Source organism: Symphalangus syndactylus, chromosome 8, assembly GCF_028878055.3.
Source record: "Symphalangus syndactylus isolate Jambi chromosome 8, NHGRI_mSymSyn1-v2.1_pri, whole genome shotgun sequence".
Taxonomy (NCBI): Eukaryota; Metazoa; Chordata; class Mammalia; order Primates; family Hylobatidae; genus Symphalangus; species Symphalangus syndactylus.
This window is the reverse complement of record NC_072430.2, coordinates 107,232,310-107,254,814: the sequence shown is the minus strand read 5'-3', so window position 1 is coordinate 107,254,814 and position 22,505 is coordinate 107,232,310. Positions and strand designations below refer to the sequence as shown.

At 42.0% G+C, this 22,505-nt stretch overlaps 1 protein-coding gene across 6 annotated transcripts in view; it reads left to right on the top strand.

Annotated features, from left to right (window-relative positions):
• Positions 1–22,505, top strand: part of ICA1L (islet cell autoantigen 1 like) — a 93,411-nt gene that overhangs the window by 28,692 nt on the left and 42,214 nt on the right. For 5 of the 6 annotated variants that reach the window (XM_055290319.2, XM_055290321.2, XM_055290316.2 and 2 more), the window contains 4 exons: positions 12,747–12,915; positions 16,003–16,075; positions 20,680–20,803; positions 22,263–22,461. In XM_055290319.2, the coding sequence (XP_055146294.1) occupies positions 12,754–12,915; positions 16,003–16,075; positions 20,680–20,803; positions 22,263–22,461 (558 nt within the window). In that variant the 5' untranslated portion in view covers positions 12,747–12,753. Of the gene's footprint in view, positions 1–12,746; positions 12,916–16,002; positions 16,076–20,679; positions 20,804–22,262; positions 22,468–22,505 lie in introns of those variants that run through there. The other variant, XM_063644968.1, reaches the window with a different exon arrangement.

Here is a 22,505-nt window from a genome sequence, read left to right as displayed (position 1 = left end):
GCCCCCCAGAGTGCCGGGACCACAGGCGTGAGCCACCACGTCCAGCCCCCACATTGCTTCTGGCCTCCGTGGTAGACCTCCCAGACGGAGCGGCCGGTCAGAGGCGCTCCTCACTTCTTCCCAGACACGGGGCGGCCGGGCAGAGGAGCTCCTCACTTCCCAGACGGGGCGGCCGGACAGAGACGCTCCTCACTTCTTCCCAGACAATAGGTGGCCGGGCAGAGGTGCTCCTCACTTCCCAGATGATGGGTGGCCAGGCAGAGGCGCTCCTCACTTCCCAGACGGGGCAGCCGGGCCGGGGCGCTACTCACTTCCCAGACGATGGGTGGCCAGGCAGAGGCGCTCCTCCCTTCCCAGACGATGGGTGGCCGGGCAGAGGCGCTCCTCACTTCCCAGATGGGGCGGCCGGGCAGAGGCGCTCCTCACTTCCCAGATGGGGCGGCCGGGCAGAGGCGCTCCTCACTTCTTCCCGGACGGGGCGGCCGGGCAGAGGCGCTCCTCACTTCTTCCCGGACGGGGCGGCCGGGCAGAGGCGCTCCTCACTTCCCAGACGATGGGTGGCCGGGCAGAGGCGCTCCTCACTTCCCAGACGGGGCGGCCAGGCAGAGGCGCTCCTCACTTCCCAGACGATGGGTGGCCGGGCAGAGGCGCTCCTCACTTCCCAGACGGGGCGGCCGGGCAGAGGCGCTCCTCACTTCCCAGACGATGGGTGGCCGGGCAGAGGCGCTCCTCACTTCCCAGATGGGGCGGCCGGGCAGAGGCGCTCCTCACTTCCCAGACGGGGTGGCCAGGCAGAGGCGCTCCTCACCTCCCAGACGGTGGGTGGTCGGGCAGAGGCGCTCCTCACTTCCCAGACGATGGGTGGCCGGGCAGAGGCGCTCCTCACTTCCCAGACGGTGGGCGGCCGGGCAGAGGCGCTCCTCACCTCCCAGACGATGGGTGGCCGGGCAGAGGCGCTCCTCACCTCCCAGACGGGGCGGCCGGGTAGAGGCGCTCCTCACCTCCCAGACGGGGCGGCCGGGTAGAGGCGCTCCTCAATTCCCAAACGGTGGGTGGCCAGGCAGAGGCGCTCCTCACTTCCCAGACGATGGGTGGGCGGGCAGAGGCGCTCCTCACTTCCCAGACGGGGCGGCCGGGCAGAGACGCTCCTCACTTCCCAGATGATGGGTGGTCGGGCAGAGGCGCTCCTCACTTCCCAGACTGTGGGTGGCCGGGCAGAGGCGCTCCTCACTTCCCAGACGGTGGGTGGCCGGGTAGAGGCGCTCCTCAATTCCCAAACGGTGGGTGGCCAGGCAGAGGCGCTCCTCACTTCCCAGACGATGGGTGGGCGGGCAGAGGCGCTCCTCACTTCCCAGACGGGGCGGCCGGGCAGAGACGCTCCTCACTTCCCAGACGATGGGTGGTCGGGCAGAGGCGCTCCTCACTTCCCAGACTGTGGGTGGCCGGGCAGAGGCGCTCCTCACTTCCCAGATGGTGGGTGGTCGGGCAGAGGCGCTCCTCACTTCCGAGACGGGGCTGCCGGGCAGAGGCGCTCCTCACTTCGCAGACGATGGGTGGCCGGGCAGAGGCGCTCCTCACTTCCCAGACGATGGGTGGCCGGGCAGAGGCGCTCCTCACTTCCCAGACGATGGGTGGCCGGGCAGAGGCGCTCCTCACTTCCGAGACGGGGCTGCCGGGCAGAGGCGCTCCTCACTTCCCAGACGATGGGTGGCCGGGCAGAGGCGCTCCTCACTTCCCAGACGATGGGTGGCCGGGCAGAGGCGCTCCTCACTTCCCAGACGATGGGTGGCCGGGCAGAGACGCTCCCCGCCTCCCAGACGGGGCGGCGGCCGGGCAGGGGCTGCAATCCCAGCGCCCTGGTAGGCTAAGGCAGGCGGCTGGGAGGCGGAGGCTGCCACGAGGCCAGACCACTCCACCGCACTCCAGCCCGGGCAACACCGAGCACCGGGTGAGCGAGACTCCGTCTGCAGTCCCAGCACCTTGGGAGGCTGAGGCGGGCAGAGCACTGGGCGTCAGGAGCTGGCGACCAGCGTGGCCAACATGGCGAATGCGTGCGTGCAGGCAAAGGAGAAAAGGCAGGCAGCGGTGGCGCGCGCCGGCAGTCCCAGGCAGTCCGCGGCGCGGGCAGCAGCGAGCCGAGTAGATTGCAGCCTGGGCCACAGAAAGAGAGGGAGGGAGGGAGGGAGGGAGGGAGGGAGGGAGGGAGGAAGGAAGGAAGGAAGGAAGGAAGGAAGGAAGGAAGGAAGGAAGGAAGGAAGGAAGGAAGGAAGGAGGGAGGGAGGGAGGGAGGGAGGGAGGGAGGGAGGGAGGGAGGGAGGGAGGGAGGGAGGAAGGAAGGAAGGAAGGAAGGAAGGAAGGAAGGAAGGAAGGAAGGTCTTACTCCTTTTCTCACCATGTGATGCACTGGATCCCAATCCCCTTCCACCATAAGGAAAAGCTCCCTGAGGCCTCATCAGAAGCAGATGCTATAGCACCATAATTCCTGTACAGTTGGCAGAACCATGAGCCAATTAAACCTCTTTTATTTATAAATTACCCAGCTTCAGGCATTTCTTTATAGTAACACAAAAATTGACACACACTTTGTCAAAAAACTATAAAATGAGACAATTATTATATAATGAAAAGGGATCAATTCAAGAAGATATAATAATTGCAAATATGTGTGCATGCAACATCAGAGTTCCTAAATATATAAAGCAAATATTAATAGATCTGAAGAGACAGATAGCAATGCAATAATAGGAGACTTTAATACCCCACTATCAACAATGGACAGATACCCAGACAGAAATTCAGTAAGGAAACACTGGAATTCAACTACATTTTAGACCAAATGGACATAACATATATATGCAGAACATTCCATCCAATATTAACAGAATACAAATTCTTCTCAAGAACACATGGAACATTCTCCAGAGTAGATCATATCTTAGGCCACAATATAAGTCTTAAAAATTTATTAATTGAAATTAGGTAGCTTTTTCAATTGCAGTGGTATGAAACTCGAAATAATAAGAACATTTCACAAATATGTGGAAATTAAACATCATGATCCTAAACAACAAATGGGTCAAAAAAATTTAAAGGGAAATTTAAAAAATCTTAAAACTGCCAGGAACAGCGGCTACACCTGTAATCTCAGCAGTTTGGGAGGCTGAGGTGGGTGGGTCACCTGAGGTCAGGAGATCAAGACCAGCCTGGCCAACATGGTGAAACCCCGTCTTACTAAAAATACAAAAAATTAGCCAGGAGTGGTGGTGGGCACCTATAATCCCAGCTACTCGGGAGGCTGAGACAGGAGAATCTCTTGAACCCGAGAGGCAGAGGTTGCAGTGAGCCCAGATCACACCATTGCACTCCAGCCTGAGCAACAAGAGTGAAACTCCATCTCAAGACAAATAAATAAAATTAAAATCTTGAAACAAAAATGGAAATACAATATCCCAAAACTTAAGAGATGTTGCAAAAGAAGTTCGAAGAGAGAAGTTTATAGCAATGAATGCCTGTATCAAAAAAGAAGAAAAGCCCTAAATAAACAACCTAATGTTATCCCTTGAGGAACTAGAAAAAGAAGAACAAACTAAGCCCAAAGTTAGGAGAAAGAAGAAAATCATAAATATCAGAGCAGAAATAAATAGAGACTAGAAAAACAGTAGAAAAGATTAAAAGAAGAGCTGGTTTTGAAAAGAGAAAAGGCCGGGCGTGGTGGCTCACGCTTGTAATCCCAGCACTTTGGGAGGCCGAGGCGGGCGGATCACCAGGTCAGGAGATTGAGACCACGGTGAAACCCTGTTTCTACTAAAAATACAAAAAATTAGCCAGGTGTGGTGGCAGGCGCCTGTAGTCCCAGCTACTCGGAGAGGGTGAGGCAGGAGAATGGCGTGAACCTGAGAGGCAGAGCTTGCAGTGAGCCGAGATCGCGCCACTGCACTCCAGCCTGGGGGACAGAGACTCTGTCTCAAAAAAAAAAAAAAAAGGAAACAAAATTGATAAACCTTTAGTTAGATTAATAAAAAAGAGAAAACGCTTAAAATCAGAAGTGAAAGAGGGAGAGTACAGCTGATACCACAGAAATACAAAGGATCATAGACTACTATAAAAAATGATACACTAGGCCGGGTGCAGTGGCTCATGCCTATAATCCCAGCACTTTGGGAGGCCGAGGTGGGCAGATCACTTCAGGTCAGGAGTTTTAAGACCAGCCTGGCCAACATGGTGAAATCCCATCTCTAATAAAAATACAAAAATTACCTGGGCTTGGTGGCACACACCTATAATCCCAGCAACTTGGGAGGCTGAGGCAGGAGAATTGCTTGAACCCGGGAGGTGGAGATTGCAGTGAGCCAGCCTGGGCGTCCAAATGAGACTCCATCTCAAAAAAAAAAAAAAAAAAAAAATATATATATATGTGTGTATATATATATATGTATGTGTATATATATATGTGTATATATATGTGTGTGTATATATATATGTGTGTGTATATATATATATATACACACACACTAACAAATTGTATAACCTAAAAGAAATGGGTAAATTCCTAGATACATACCAACTTATAAAGACTAAATCATGAAGAAATTGATAATTTGAAAAGCCCAAACTTGATGATACCACTACTGAATACTACCAAACATTTAGACAATTAAAACCAATCCTTCTGAAACTCGTCCAAAAAATTGAAAAGGAAGATCTTCCAAACTAATTTTACAAAGGCCTGATACCAAAGGCAGACAAAAACAGTGCAAGAAAAGCAAATTATAGGCCAATATCCTTGATAAACATAGATGCAGAAATCCTCAAGAAAATACTAGCAAACCAAATTCAACAGCACATTAGAAGGGTCATTCACCATGATCAAGTGGGATTTATCGCTGTGAATCTGCATATTCACCATATGCAAATCAATAGTGATACACCATATTAACAGAATAAAGGACAAAAACTTTATGATTATCTCAATAGATACAAAAAAGGCATTCAACAAAATTCAGCATCCTTTCATGATAGAAACACTCAACAAATTAGGTAGAGAAAGAATGTCTCTCAACCTAATAAAGGCCTTGTATGACAAGCCTATAGCTAACATAATGCTTAGTGAAAAGTTGAAAGTTTTTTTTTTTTCTGAAATCAGGAACAAGACAAGTATGCCCACTTTCAGCGCTTCCATTCAACACAGTATTGGAACTCCTCACCAGAATAATTAGGCAAGAGAAAGAAATAAAAGGCTCAGACTGTCAATGAAGAAGTTAAATTGTCTGTTCACAGACAACATGATTTTATATTTAGAAAACTCTAAAGACTCCACCAAAAAACTATTACAAGTAGTAAATTCAGTAAAGCTGCAGGATACAAAATTAACACAAAAATCAGTAGTGGTCAGACATGGTGGTTTATACCTGTAATCCCAGGAATTTGGGAGGCTGAGGTGGGAGGATCACTGGAAGACAGGAGTTTGAGACCAGCCTGGACAACATAGACACCCATCCCTACAAAAAAAAAAAAAATTAGCCAGGTGTGGTGGCACAAACTGTAGTCCTAGATACTTGGGAGCCTGAGGTGGGAGGATTGCTTGAGCCCAGGAGTTTGAGGTTACAGTGAGCCATGATCATGCCATTGCACTCCAGCCTGGGTAACAGAGTAAGACTCCGTCTCCAAAAAAAAAAAATCAGTAGCATTTCTACATACTAACAACAAACTATCTGATAAATCTGGCCAGGTGAGGTCCCTCACACCTGTAATCCCAGCACTTTGGGAGGCCAAGGTGGGAGGATCACTTGAGGTCAAGAGTTCGAGACCAGCCTGGCCAACATGGTGAAACCCTGTCTCTAGTAAAAATACAAAAATTAGCCAGCCGTGGTGGCATTCACCTGTAATCCCAGCTACTCAGGAGACTGAGGCAGGAAAATTGTTTGAATTTGGGAGGTGGAGGCTGCAGCACCACTGCACTCCAGCCTAGGCAACAGAGCAAGACTCTGTCAAAAAAACAAAAAAGAGAAAAAGGAATAAATCAATAAAACAATGCCATTGACAATAGCTAGTAAAAAAATTAAAATACTTAGGAATAAATTTAACCAAGGAGATTTAAAATGTATACACATTTTAAAACATGTTATACTTCATAAATATGTACAATTTTTACTTGTCAATTAAAAATAAATAAACCTGGGCAACATAGTGGGACGTTGTCACTACAAAAATAAAAATAAATTAGCCAGGCATGATGGTGTGTTGCCTGTGGTCCCAGCTACTCCAGAAGCTTAGGTGGGAGGATTACTTGAGCCCAGGAGTTTGAGACTGCAGTGAGCTATGATTGTGCCACTGTACTCTAACCCAGGCAACAGAGTGAGACCCTGAATCTATAAGTAATGAAAAAAGTATATAGGTAAAAATTAGAGATTTCAATGTATGTAAATTTTATCAAAACGCTATATTATGATGATGATGGAGTGAGGTGGTAAAGAATGGGTAAACATATCAATGATGTTTTTAAAATGGCAGCATATTGATAATTGAGCTGCTATTTTATTGTTGTCTGTGTATGATAGGGTTTTTTGTTTTTGTTTTTTTGAGACAGAGTCTGGCTCTGTCACCCAGGCTGGAGTGTAGTGGCACAATCCTGGCTCCCTGCAACCTCCACCTCCCAGTCTCAAGTGATCCTCCCACCTCAGCCTCCCTAGTAGCAGGGACTGCAGGTGCTTGCACCACGCCCAGCTAATTTTTGTATTTTTTGTAGAGAAAGGATCTTGCCATGTTGCCCACGCTGGTCTTAAACTCCCAAGCTCAAGTGATCCACCTGCCTCAGCCTCTCAAAGTGCTGGGATTACAGGTGTGAGCCACCACACCCAGCCTCTATGCATGTAAAAGTTATGTAATGTGAAGAAATTAAGAAAGAAACAGTAGTCTTATATTTACCAGGACATTTAACAATTACAGTCCTTCCATTCTTTTCTATAAATCCAAATTATCTGGTGTAATATTCTTTAAGACTGAAGAATTTGTTAGCATTTTTAATTCAAAAATTATTTTTCATTGAGAAAATGGTATATATTTGTCATGTACATTACGTTTGAAACACTGTGGAATGGCTAAATCAACATAATTAACATATGTATTACCTCATCTTTTTTTTGTGGTAAGAACACTAAAAATCCTGCCTCATAGATATCTCCAAGAATATAATACATTGTTATTAACTATAGTCCCTTTGTTGTACAATAGAACTTACTCCTAACTGAAATTTTGTGTCCTTTGACAAACATCTTCCCAATACCCCTCCCTCCAGCCTCTAGTAACTACCATTCTACTCTCTACTTCCATTAGTTCAACTTTTTTAGATTTTACATGTAATTGAGATCATGTGGTATTTGTCTTTCAGATTTACCCATGTTGTCACAAATGACAGGATTTCTTTCTTTTTAAAGGCTGAATAGTATTCCATTGAGTATATATACCATATTTTTTAATATGTTCAGCTGTGATGTACATAACGTCTGTAATGTTGGCATTTCTGAAAGTCTACAGATCTGATCAGGTAGTCTCTCAGAGCTTTATTTAAAAATATCTTTATTTTGCTTTCCTTCTTTTTATTTTTTAATTTTTTATTTTTTTAGAGACAGACTAACTCTGTTGCCCAGGCTGGAGTGCAGTGGTGCGATTATAGTTCACTGCAGCCTCAAACTCCTAGGATGAAGCAATCCTTCTGCCTCAGCCTCCTGAGTAGCTGGGACTAAAGGCTCACACCACCATATATAGCTAATGTTTCTTTTATTTTTTTGTAGATATGGAGTCTTGCCATCTTGGCCAGACTGGTCTTGAGCTCCTGGGTGCCAGTGATCCTCCCCCACAGCCTCCCAAAGTCCTGGGATTACAGGCCTGAGCCCTGTGCTCCCGCTACTTTCATTTTTAAAAGGACAGTTTCAATAGATGTGGAATTAGGGGTCAACAGGTTTTTCTCCTCTCAGGACCTTAAATATATCCTTCCATTTAGTCTGACTTTTTTTTGTTTTTATTGAGAACTGACCTGTTTGTATTTTTGTTACCTTGTGTATAATATGCCGTTTTTCTCTGTTGCTTTCAAGATAGGTTTTCTTTGCTATCTTTTTTTTTTTTCTTATATAGATTTAAGCAGTTTGTCTGTGATGTGTCTATTTGTGTTTTCTTTGTATTATCCTGCGTGGGGTTTGTCATTTAGTTTATTGGATTTGTAAATTAATGTCATTCACAAATTTGAGGATGTTTTATTTCTTTGAATACTTTTCTATCCCATTCTATCTCTTCTTTGGGTTCTCCTCCTTCCTCCTCCCACCCCCTGCCCCAGTTTTTAGATTGGTAATTTTTGGTAAGAAGAACCTTTTACTTCTGCCATCTTCAGTTTGCTCTTAATCTTGTCCAGTTATTATTATTTTTTAAAGAGGCAGTCTGTCACACAGTCTGTCACCCAGGCAGGAGTGCCCTGGCATAATAATAGTTCACTGTAACCTCAAACTTCAGGGCTAAAGAGATCCTCTTGTATCAGCCTCCCAAAATGCTGGGATTACAGGTGTGAGCCTCCACACCCAGCTGCAGTGAATTTTAAATTACAATTACTGAACTTTGTAACTGGAAAGTTAGAGTTTTACTTGTTTTCTAATATTTTCAATGTGTTCATTTATTGTGCATACATCCTACTTTAAGTCTGTGTATATGTTAATAATAGTTGCTTTAAAGTAATTATCTCATAATTGCAGTATCTGGGAAATTTTTTTTTTTTTTTTTTTTGAGACAGAGTCTCACTCTGTCAGCCAGGCTAAAGTGCAGTGACTCACTGCAACCTCCGCCTCCCGGGTTCAAGCGATTTTCCTGCCTCAGCCTCCCGTATCTGGGAAATCTCTGTGGTCTGTTTTTATTGACTGCCCTTTCCCCACTGGAGTATGGGTCACATGTTCCTATTTCTTTGTATGTCTAGTGTTTTTTGATTGGATACTTGGGATTTTGAATGATGCATTTGAGAGTTTCTGGATTCTATTTTGCTTCTCTGAAAAAGAATTTTTATTCTAGAAGCCAGTTAACTTGACTGAACTCAGACTCCAAACTGTCTCCTCTGGAGTGGTAGTGCTGAAATCTTCACTTAGTTATTTCCTCTTTCAGTAGCTGATTTTCTGCCACGATTCCTGGGTTTCCCTCCCTTGCCTCATGATTCGTTTAGTGATTAGCACAGGTCTTGGGAGGACTTTATACACAAATTTTGGGGTTTCCTCCTCTTTGGCTCCCTACCTTTTATGAAATCCCTCCTAAATATCTGATAGTTCTGCCAGCCTTGAACTCTGTTATCTGATACATCAAGCCGATAAGATTGGCTTCCTGCCTAACCTACCCCCAGTAGCAAGCAGATTTAGCAGGCCCTTGGTCATAAAAACCACAAATGCGCAAATCTCACCTTTTGCAGATTTATCCTCCCAGTCACTTTCTCCCTTTGCCAGGGAACATGTGTCCTCTGCAGGCAAGATAGTTTCCAGAAATGGAGGAGTCTAGTTTTTTGCTGTCCAATCAGATAAGTTACTCTTTCTCTCCCAAAGAGATACGGAGAGAGTGGTTGCGAGGACAGGAGTATATTGTTTGAGCTACATCAACATGGAAGTTGATGTAGGGAAGAGGTATTCTCTCCTGATACTCCCTAGTATTTTGTACTTCTAATTGAGCCTAAACCTGCAGTCAGTTTAGTAGAAGAGATTAACAGTTTGTGATATGGTTGGACTGCTGATAATTATTATAAAGTTGGGAGTAGAGGGAAGGAGGAGGAGGACTGAAAGCAGTTGAGGGCAACCAAAAGCAGAAAGAAACTGGATGGGAAAGAAAAACTAAGTTTCTCTTAAGACGCTCGATGTGTCAGGACAGTATAATGCTTATATCAAATCCATGCTCCCTAGGTACCCAAATTAAATTCCCTCTCTATTCCAAATTATGTCCAGAGAAATTATTCAGGATAACATATTAAGAGGTTTGGCAATTAAATGGTGACTAATATATACTGCCCAGGAATGTAGAAGGATATCCAAAGGATAATAATCCAGAGGATATCTGGAAAATTGGCCACTTTGTGGACTTTACAGCTTGTCCTTGTTCTATTTTATGCTTTTTATTTAAATCTACTTTGTCTGATATTAATATAGCTATTCTAATTTCATTTTGTTTGTATTTACCTGGTATATCTTAACTCATATCTTTATTTTTATCTTTCTGTGTCGTTTTGTTTTAGGTAGATCTCAAATAGCATATAGTTGGATTTCGATTTTTTTTTCTATGATTTGAGATTCTTTGTATTTAAAAAGAAGTTTGCATCTATCATACTAAATAATATAATTGTTCTTCTTCCATCTTCTTGTTTTGTACAGTGTGTTACATGCCTTACTCTTGTTTTTCCCACTCGATCTTTTGCTTTTGCTAAAGTTTTTCTGGCTCTTTTGTTTTACCCCTAGTAATTTGGAAATTAGACATTCTATTTTTATTTAATTAGTAATTACTTCAAATTAAAAGAAAGTGAACCTCTATTTCTTTACTAACTTGAAAAATACAATAGCATCTATCGATGTGCCTGGAAATAACGAATGAGTCACATACTTTAGTATTTCCCTTTTGTTACTACTCTTACAGTTTGTTGGAATAATTTGGGCTTTAGATCCGAAATGTTATTAGTATTTATTCTTTTTACATATCCTTAAAGAAATACTTTTCACATTTGCATTTCCTTATATAGCCATGTTAACCTTGTTAAGAATAACTTCTTGGAGGTTATTTTTTATTTTTTATTTTTTTTGAGACGGAGTCTCGCTCTGTCGCCAGGCTGTGCAGTGGCATGATCTTGGCCCACTGCAACCTTTGCCTCCTGGGTTCAAGTGATTCTCCTGCCTCAGCCTCCTGAGTAGCTGGGATTACAGGCACGTGCCACCATGCCTGACTAATTTTTTGTATTTTAGTAGAGACAGGGTTTCACTATGTTGGCCAGGATGGTCTCGATCTCCTGACCTCGTGATCCGCCCACTTTGGCCTCCCAAAGTGTTGGGATTACAGGCGTGAGCCACTGCGCCTGGCATACGTTAATTTTTATGTTTACAGTTTACAATGTCCATCTGTATTTCTTTTATAACATATCGTCCCTTATACTTAAGGACTTTATTTGTGTTGATTTATTGGACATTAAAATATTTCTTTGAGTGATTTTTTTTTTTTTTTTTTTTTTGAGACGGAGTCTCGCTCTCTCGCCCAGGCTGGAGTGCAGTGGCGCAATCTCGGCTCACTGCAAGCTCCGCCTCCCGGGTTCACGCCATTCTCCTGCCTCAGCCTCCCAAGTAGCTGGGACTACATGCGCCCGCCACTACGCCCGGCTAATTTTTTTGTATTTTTAGTAGAGACGGGGTTTCACCTTGGTCTCGATCTCCTGACCTCATGATCCACCCATCTCGGCCTCCCAAAGTGCTGGGATTACAGGCGTGAGCCACTGCGCCCAGCCGAGTGATTTTTAAAGAGTATGTGTTGGAATCTTCGAATATCTGAAAATATTAAATGGATATTTGACATAGCGATTATTGGCCGGGCGCAGTGGCTCACGCTTGTAATCCCAGCACTTTGGGAGGCCAAGGCGGGCGGATCGCGAGGGCAGGAGATCGAGACCACGGTGAAACCCCGTCTCTACTAAAAATACAAAAAAATTAGCCGGGCGTGGTGGCGGCCACCTGTAGTCCCAGCTACTTGGAGAGGCTGAGGCAGGAGAATGGCGTGAACCCGGGAGGCAGAGCTTGCAGTGAGCCGAGATGGCGCCACTGCACTCCAGCCTGGGTGACAGAGCGAGACTCCGTCTCAAAAAAAAAAAAAAAAAAAGACATAGCAATTATAACTATAGGAAATTTTCCTAAGGAACTGATATTAGTATGTAAAGATGTATGTACAAGTTTATTTTGTAGTTTTATTACAAAAGCAAAACTTAGAAAGTAATAAACATCTATAGATATCAAATAAAATATAATTTTTTCTAGACATAACTGCAAAATCGTAAGTTTTATCTCCTTTGTCATCTAACTAAAATTAATATAAATATAATTAATCTTTTGCCTGTTTCTTGTGCAAGTTGAAATTATAGCATACATTTAGACCATATAAAGCGAGCCTTAGCATGTCTGACTGAGAACATTAATATTAGGGGCCAGATGTGGTAGTTCACACCTGTAATCCCAGTGCTGCATGAGGCTGAGGCAGGAGATTGCTTGAGCCCACATTATTCTGAACCGTGATTGCACCACTACACTCCAGCCTGAGCGATGGAACGAGACCCTGACTCTAAAAAAAAATTACATTTAGTACCTTTTTTCCATTTGTCAGATTAAATATTGGCTAGCTAAACATATTTATTGAGTTTTTCTTTTTTTTTTTGAGACGGAGTCTCGCTTTGTCTCCCAGGCTGGAGTGCAGTGGCGCGATCTCGGCTCACTGCAAGCTCCGCCTCTCAGGTTCACGCCATTCTCTGTCTCAGCCTCCGGAGTAGCTGGGACTACAGGCGCCCGCCACCACGCCCGGCTAATTTTTTTTTTATTTTTAGTAGAGACAGGGTTTCACCGTGTTAGCCAGGATGGTCTCGATCTCCTGACCCCGTGATCCGCTCGCCTCAGCCTCCCAAAGTTCTGAGATCACAGGCGTGAGCCACCGTGCCTGGCCTATTATTGAGAATTTTTAAAAGAAGTTTAATTTTAGTCTGTTCATTGTAGTCACTCCATGGATTCCTCTGGGCAACCTAGACCAGAAGATAATCAGTCAGTAGTCAGCAGAATGCAAAAGAAATACTGGAAAACTAAACAGGTCTTTATCAAAGCAACAGGAAAAAAAGAGGATGAGCACTTGGTGGCGTCTGATGCTGAACTGGATGCTAAACTTGAGGTAAATTTGAGCATTCTGTGTATTGCATATAACCAGCCATTATTTGGGCCCCAAGGGGAACTGCAACAAGTTTTCACACTGGAGAGCTTATGGGGATAAATGCAAATTTGATAATAGAATGTTTAGTTGTATCCAGCTGTCAGTCAGAGCTCTGAATAGGAGGTCACAGCTCTCACAAACTGAAAATTTGCAAAATTGGTATTCACTAACTTAGATAAAATATGAATAAAGTAGTTTCTCTGGCACGCATAGTTTTCAAGCTAAGTCTTAATGATTACATTTCCAGTTGAGACCATATACTCATTATATATCAAGTCATACTATTTTGTAGTACTTTGATGTGAAGTCTTATACCTCACTGAAATAATTAAAATCAAATAGCAAATGAAGATAATAGTTATTGTTTCTATTTTATTAAAAGATAGTTATTGAAATATTTCCTAATGCCTTTTTGGCTGTTTTTTATTTTAAATAATTGCCATGAAACAATTTTAAACCAATAAATGGTTTAAAGTAATTAGGCTAATTAGAGAAGAGTGTAATATAAATGAATAAAAAAGTCTGATTTTTTTTTTTTTTTGGACGGAGTTTCGCTCTGGTTGCCCAGGCTGGAGTACAATGGGGCAATCTTGGCTCACCACAACCTCTGCCTCCTAGGTTCAAGGGATTCTCCTGCCTCAGCCCCCTGAGTAGCTGGGATTACAGGCATGTACCACCATTCCTAGCTAATTTTGTATTTTTAGTAGAGATGGGGTTTCTCCATGTTGTCCAGGCTGGTCTCGAACTCCTGACCTCAGATAAGCCACCGTGCCAAGCCCAAAAGTCTGAATTTTTAAATGCAGATCTACTAACTCAACATATATATACTAATTAAAGCTAACTCTTAACAAATATTTCTAAGCAGGGATTCTGTTATGCTTGGAATATAATCATTATGGTGGGATTCTTAAAAATATGGGTCTAATTAAACTGGTCTTGATCAAGTATTTTCATCCTGCAAAAAGTAAACTTATCTCATTGCCAAAACAAATATGGAAATAGATAAAAATTTAACAAGCTTTTACTATTTGTGTTGAAAAGTATTCCTAGGATTCAATGACAAATGTGTAAAAATGAAGACTTTATTATTACTGGTGTTGTATGTTTTAACGCAACAGGAACTTGTTCCAGATATATTCCCATAGAAGTGGGAGTATATGAGGTTTTGGTATTGTTTTACATTGTTAGGTCATCTGTGGGTGACATGTTTTATATTTAGTGTAAATCTGGCCATTAGATGAATATTTGGAATCAACCAAGAACTTTCTCCCACATTTGTACTATTTTTTAAGAATGAGAAACAGTTTTATTATAAAAATAAAAATAGTACGTAAACCTTGCAAAGACCTATGGAAAAAATAATCAAGCATAGTCACTTCATCTTAGAACTATCTTTTCTGTATTTTTTTTTTTTTTTTTTTGAGATGGAGTCTCGCTCTGTTGCCCAGGCTGGAGTGCGGTGGCACGATCTCGGCTCACTGCAACCTCCGCCTCCCAGGTTCAAGCGATTCTCCTGCCTCAGCTTCCGAATAGCTGGGATTACAGGAGCCTGCCACCATGGCTGGCTAATTTTTGTATTTTTAGTAGAGACAGCGTTTCACCATGCTGGCCAGGCTGGTCTCAAACTCCTGACCTCAGGCGATCCACCCACCTCAGCCTCCCAAAGTGCTGGGATTACAGGCATGAGCCACTGCGCCCAGCCTTTTGCATTCTTTTCTAATCTTCTTCTATATGTACTTAAAACAGATTTTACAATTGCCAAATCCAGATACCAAATACACTTCAAACACGTCTAAACTCATAAGGAAAATTGATGCCTGCTCCTCCTTTTAAGATTTTAGTGTTTATTATCAATCTTCTTTAGGTTTGATCAAACATCAAAATAATAATAAAAACTGCTCCACAGATAGAATGTTCAGGCTTCTTGATGATATTACGCATCTGACAATAAAAGGGTTAGGGCTTAATATTATATAGCAGTACCAAGGTCTTCTTGAACTAAGTCACATAAAAATTCTTTAGTGTAGATTCTGAACAGACAGGACTTGCTTAAAAAAAAAAAAAAAAAAAAAAAATCTGTAATCTCAGAACTTTGGGAGGCTGAGGCAGGTGGATCACAAGGTCAGGAGTTCAAGACCAGCCTGGCCAAGATGCTGAAAGCCCATCTCTACTAAAAATACAAAAATTAGCTGGGCACGGTAACAGGCATCTGTAATCCCAGCTACTCAGGAGGCTGAGACAGAAGAATCGCTTGAACCCAGGCGACAGAGGTTGAAGTGGTCCAAGACTGCACCACTGCACTCCAGCCTGGGCGACAGAGTGAGACTCTGTCTCAAAAAAAAAAAGTCCTCATTGTATCTGTACTGTAAAACTTATGCTTGCTTGTTTATCTGGGAACACCTACATTTATTAATTTGTGTGAAGAGTTATGTCATGTATATAGTGTGGCCGCATCTCAAATTTTCATTTGCTTAATTTTGAAACGAGAGTCTACTGGATATTTTATTTCTTTTCTGTTAGCAATTAGTAGCAGTAGTAATGAAAGAATTAATATCTATAGAAAATTCTAAAAAAATATAAAAATAATTTATATTTGGTGTTATAATACATTATTTAATTTTTATAGTAAATTCACTAATCTGTTTTGTTTAGACCAGTATGAGAGAAAAGCCAGACTTCGAGTTAATACTTTGTAAGGTTATCTACACTCTGTTCATCTGTGGTTGGCAATATTTGATGCAGTTTATATTAGATTTATGTTGTTGTTATTTAGATAGTTTGGAGCTGAGATGAGGACAAATTCTTCAGTTTTAATTTTTTGTTTGCTCCCATATATTTATCATCATTTTTTTCCAGCTCTCATGGGGGAATGTGCTTTCTACATCGGAAGTAAAACCAAAACTGAAGCATGTCATAGCCAAGAAAAATAGACATAATGTTTTTAAAACAGACATAATACTTATAAGAAAATGTTATGCTTTTGGAGTGCTTATAACATATATTTGTTTATGGTTCTTTAAATTGTCCTAATAAAATTTATATCTCAAGGTTTTTCACTCCGTTCAAGAGACATGCATTGAACTTCTGAAGATAGTCGAGAAATACCAGCTAAGACTCAATGGTATGAAATCATAGATATCTATCTGATAATTCCCATTTAAAATAAATATTAGCATTTTTTTAAATGAAAGATTTAATGTAAAAGTAGAACAATTTTGTGAATAGATTCTTATGGCAAAATATGAATATTTACAGTGACCTGTTCTCAAAGGCCCCAGTATTCTCTTTTTCCTCAGTTAATCAAATCCTCTGACCCAGATTTATTTTTTGCTGATATCCTTATTTTTCTTTGAGACAGGATCTTTCTCTGTCACCCAGGCTGGAGTGCAGTGGTGCGATCACAACTCACTAGTCTCCACCACCTGGGCTCAAGTGATCCCCCTGCCTCAGCCTACCAAGTAGCTGGGATTACAGGTGTGTGCCTCCAAACCTGGCTAATTTTTGTATTTTTTTGTAGACACAGGGTCTCACTATGCTGCCCAGACTGGTTTCAAACTCCTGGCCTCAAGTGATCCTCCTGCCTCGACCTCCCAAAGCGCTGGGATTACAGGTGTGAGTCACCATGCCCGGGCCTGCGCAGCATCTGAAATGGATTTGTTTCCATCACTTAAACCTCTCTTTCTTGACTCTCACTTGCCCTTGCAGTTAAATTCCATTCCTCTGCTGCTCTTTACAGAAAAATGTGATGTAATTGTCTGTATTCATGATCTCTGTTACTTTCCTTCCAATTTCTCTTGTACTCACTCCAGTCAAGTTTTCATCCCCATCACTCCACCAAATTTCTCTTGTCAAGGTCATGATTAACCAACTCCTGTCTAAATCTGGCTTATCACATTATTTAACACAGTTATTATTTCCTATTCCTTGATACACTTTCTTCACTTGGCTTTCCTGGTTTTCCTCCTCCTGGTCACTCTTTCTTGGCATCCTGCCTTTGCTGATTCGCTTCTCTCCTGGATTGTTCGGGATAAAACTCAATCTTTGGATCTCTTCTCCTTTTTTAATTACAGTGGGCCTGCTGGACATGGCTACCTCTCTAATCACACCTCCTAAAACCTTCTCTTTTTTTTTTTTTTTTTTTTTTGAGACGGAGTCTCGCTCTGTCACCCAGGCTGGAGTGCAATGGCGCAATCTCGGCTCACTGCAAGCTCCGCCTCCCAGGTTCACGCCATTCTCCTGCCTCAGCCTCTCTGAGTAGCTGGGACTACAGGCGCCCGCCACCACGCCCGGCTAATTTTTTTGTATTTTTAGTAGAGACGGGGTTTCACCGTGGTCTCAATCTCCTGACCTCGTGATCCGCCCGCCTTGGCCTCCCAAAGTGCTGGGATTACAAGCGTGAGCCACCGTGCCCGGCCAAACCTTCTCCTCTTTAGCCATATTAATATCTTACATGGTAGGCATATCTGCATAGTGGAATCCCTAACTTCCTTTGGGTATTTGGTCAAATGTCATCTTTTTAAATGAGGCCTTCCCTGAACTGCATATCTAAAATGCAACACTCTCTGCCCTCAGAGGGTACAAAAAATACAATACAATACAATACAATACAATACAATACAATACAATACAATACAATACAATACAAAATACAATACAATACAATATCCCTTTCCCTCAAAACTCCCTGTCCAGTTAACAATATTCAACATTCTATATATTTTGTCCATTGTTTTTCTTCCCACCACTAGAATATGCCCTCCTGAAGGACAGAATTTTTTTTTTTTTTGAGGTGGAGTCTCACTCTGTTGCCCAGGCTAGAGTGCAGTGGCACGATCTTGGCTCACTGCAACCTCCGCCTCCCAGGTTCAAGCAATTCTCTGCCTCAGCCTCCCAAGTAGCTGGGATTACAGATGCCTGCCACCATGCCTGGCTAATTTTTGTATTTTTAGTAGAGACGGGGTTTCACCGTCTTGGCCAGGTTGGTCTTGAACTCCTATCCTCGTGACCCACCCACCTTGGCCTCCCAAAATGCTGGGATTACAGGCGTGAGCCACTGCATCTGGCCAGGACAGAATTTTTGTGTTTTATTTCTGTGTCCCCAGTCTAGAAACAATGTCTAGCATGTAGTCAGTGCTTGATAAATATTTGATTTCAATGAATCAATAATTTTTCTCATGTAGGTATGTAAATTAATCTCATCGCTTTATAATCAAAGCTTATACATTGTCTCATTAAAGAAATAAATCCAATATAGCATGATTATTCAAGTATTTTTTTGACTACCTGCCATGTGCTTTTCCCAAGGAAATAGTTGGAGAAACAACTTTTTGCAAAAAAGAGAGACAATATAAGTAGTATGTAATTGAGTTCAGAATAATGATATAGACATAACTCTGAATTCCTAGGAATGAAAAATAACTGTGGATTAGAGTAATTGGCAAAGGCAACTCCATAGACAGGAATTGAGGTAAAACTTAAAGGATTTATAGGAGTTGAACATGTAGAGAAGAGACTTGGAGTTTAAAGAGCTTAAAGAATGGGAACAGCCTGCATAGGCAGAAGAGTTTGTCATTGAAACTAATGGGAGGATAAAGGAACAAAGGAAATTTGGGGTCAAATTACTAATGACCTTATGACCTTTTACTGCTTGGTAAAATATATCGCAATCACTGGACTAAATGAGTCCTGTGATAGAAATGAAAATGTGAAGAAAATCAGAAAGTTTATATACCCTGAAATCACTAGATCTTTTAGCACTCTGGTGGAGCATTTCAGAATAAGGAAGGGAAACACATACATAGATTTAATTGTGTATTTTCGCTTCAAGATTGTGTCTAAATATGTGATTTCTTGAAGACGATTGTATTAATACATCTGTTGGGAGTAACATCAGACAAATGCAGTAGGTTAGTCCAGCACCATAACTTTATGGGAATCTCTTGACTCGGGGGAGAACACCTCAGGGAGGGGTCTCTGTAGATTTTGGCAGGCAGGTCTCAACACAGAAGCAGCACAGACTCAGCCTCATTGACTGCCCTTTCTGCAATGATAAAGGTAAGCTTCAGTGATCATTTATGTTCAGCTGATACTTGATAATGAAGTATTCCAAGTAGTCAAAGTGCTTTCTGAACCACCATACCCAAATGAATATTTTCTAGTAGTTTTAATTGAGGTATATTTTATAAAGTTCTGATTCAAATAATGTGTAAACTGTACACCTCTCAAGTAATCAGCATTAAATTAGCATGACTCCCCAAACCCCATCCGCTCTGGATCAGGTCAGTTGTGCATGGTTTTATTAGAGATGAGACTACAGACTGTGTAGACACCTTCCTCATTACACCATTGTGCTCTCCTTGGGTCACCCATGTAGGCATGGCGGCGGGGACAGGGGTAGTGGGGAGGCAGCATGAGGAGGCCTGAGTTGCTTGCCCCACAGGCAACTAGGCCTACTTGCTGCCCCACAAGTAGCCAGGCACTTCCCTTTCAGTTTTAACTTTGATTTTTCTATCAGTGAAGTAGGATGAAATTAGGCATGACATTTGTTGTTGTTTATTTACTTTAAGCTTATAATTGGAGCACTGTGGGCTTTCCCCCTTATTAGTCTTATTGTGGTTACAGGATCAGCTTACACTAGATCAGTGTTTCTTAAATTGTGGTGAAGGACTTTTTTTTGTTTCATGGTTTACTTTCAATCTGTTGTAAACTGATACCTTTGTAAAATTCAATAAAAATGAATTTTTAGCTGAGCATTGTGACTCGTGCCTGTAATTCCAGTGCTTTGGGAAGCTAAGGTGGGAAGATGGCTTGAGGCTAGGAGTTTGAGACCAGCGTGGGCAACATAGTGAGACTGTGCCTCTAAAATAATTTTTTAAAAATTAGCCAACCACTGTGGCTCATGCCTGTAGTCTGAGCTACTCAGGAGGTTGAGGCAGGAGGATCACTTGAGCCCAGGAATTCGAGGTTGCAGTGAGCTATGATCAAGCCACTGCACTCCAGGCTGGGTGTCAAAGCAAGATCCCATCTTTTAAAAAAATAACTTTTAGAAAAATGAAATAAAATACGTGAAAAATGTATTATAAGCTCACTTTATTAGATTTGACAAATATAAAATGCTCAAAGTCTCTACACAGTTATTCTCAGTTTCCTTACTTCTTCGCTTGTCACAGCTTGGTAACAGAGGATTCTGGACCAATACTGGTCCATGGCCCACACTTTGAGCAGCAGTGCACTAGATGACAGTTTTTAGGGTTGCTGGAGCAGAACTGTGGACATCTGTGAGTCTGCGATACCGAGCATAGGAAACTGAAGCCAGGAGGGAGTCAAGAATAAATTAACAAGTTTAAATAGGGAACAAATACTTTGTAAGAGGCAATGATCCTAAAATATATCTCTGCACATTTGAAAATGCATCATTTATGGCTTTATTTTGTAGTTTTGAGGGATTTTTGTCACTAAAAATCAGTCCTTCTCAAAGCGAGGTCCATAGATTCACTGTGTCGAAACCATCTGGAGTGCTGATAAGAAGCCAGATTCCCTAGACCTATGGAAAGTAGAGTCTCTGGAAATGGAGCCCAGGAATTGCATTCAAAAAATACGTCTCTCTACTTCTTCCCCCAAGTAAATCTTGTATACAGAGTTATTGCTGTGAGATTTTTAGTTGTGTGCGTGTTTTAAACAAATGATGAAAGGAAACAATTAACTACACTGTAATTTTTTTCCTAGTTATATCAGAGGAAGAAAATGAGCTAGGGCTCTTTTTAAAGTTTCAAGCAGAACGGGATGCAACTCAAGCTGGCAAAATGATGGATGCCACTGGCAAGGCACTTTGTTCTTCAGCCAAGCAAAGGTTTACCATGGTTGTTCATTATCTTGAATCTGTAGTCAATCTGACAGTTTTGACATATGTACTTAAATTTGCGTATTTGTAAAGGTCACTGTTCATTCTAATAAAGGGTTAAAGAGAAATATATTGCAGTTATGTTGTGACACCTAATTCTTAATTACTAATTTTGCATTCAAAATAATTATTTAATGATTGATGTTCTTGGTTGCTTAATTTCTAGAAATAACCTTTAGGCCTGTATTTATATTTATTTCCCCTAAAATCAGACAAGTGTCAGTTATATTTCTCAACTGGTTTAATGTAACAGTCACAGAATGACTAACATCTTAAAAATGTGTATTTCCAATTTCACTTTTTGATACTATACTATTAATATAGTGCTACTTTTTAAGTAGAAGAAATTTTTTCTTCTTAATTACATACTTTGCAGTTATTATTTCAGTTTCTAATATAATGATACCTACTGCAAAGAATCTCCTGTAATTACTAAACCTAGCCCAAATCTTTTGCATTTAAGAAGAATAAAACAGTCCTTATCAGGCCTATAATGATGGTGTCCAGTTTATATAGCTTTATTCTGAAACATCACATCAGTGCAAAAGTCTATCTTGGAGGAAGTGACGTGGAGGTACTAAGTACAGGGCCCTCCAATGGTCATTAAGCAAAAAGGAGGAATTGGATTTAATTTGTGTTTCTTAAATACTTCTTATCTTGTCCTCATCCTCAGCTGCTAAGAACTCCATACTCATTAATTCTGCTAGCAAAACTCAGGTTTTCCCTGAACTTGTCAAATGAAAGGCTTTCTGTTAATTGGATTATGCTCTATGAATACAGGTTCTCTGTTCCCCTCAGGACTGTTTTCTAAATGGCAGATTTACTTGGCAGGTTATTTATACATGGAATCACATCCAAAGTATTGCAAAAATGACATATTTCCTAAAGTAACAAGGGAGGAGGTGTAGACACTTTTTTTTTTTTTTTTTTTGAGATGGAGTTTCGCTCTGTCGCCCAGGCTGGAGTGCAGTGGCGCCATCTCGGCTTGCTGCAGCCTGCACCTCCCGGGTTCAAGCGATTCTCCTGCCTCAGCCTCCTGAGTAGCTGGGATTACAGGCACCCACCATCACACCTGGCTAATTTTTTGCATTTTTAGTAGAGATAGGGTTTCACCGTGTTGGCCAGGCTGGTCTCAAACTCCTGACCTCAGGCGATCTGCCTGCCTTGGCCTCCCAAAGTGCTGGGATTACAGGCGTGAGCCACCGTGTCTGGCCAACACATCTTTATTGATAATTCAGAGTTGGCTATATGATCCTTATTTGCTTTCAAAATTTCCTATAGGGAACTGAATAATTTTTTACTTATAGATTCATCTTGTTAGCAAAGATGCTTTTTCATTGGTTTAAACCTTTGTTTTGTTTTACTTATGATGTGTTCAACCCTCTGATTTTTACCTCTCTGCCATTAGATTGGCCCTGTGTACCCCTCTGTCTCGTCTGAAGCAAGAAGTAGCAACATTCAGTCAAAGGGCAGTATCTGATACCTTGATGACAATTAATCGGATGGAGCAGGCGCGCACAGAATACAGAGGAGCTCTGCTGTGGATGAAAGATGTATCCCAAGAGCTGGACCCAGACACCTTAAAGCAAATGGAAAAGTTTAGAAAAGTATGAAAATGTATCCCTTTCCTTTTCTTGGTGTATGAAATATG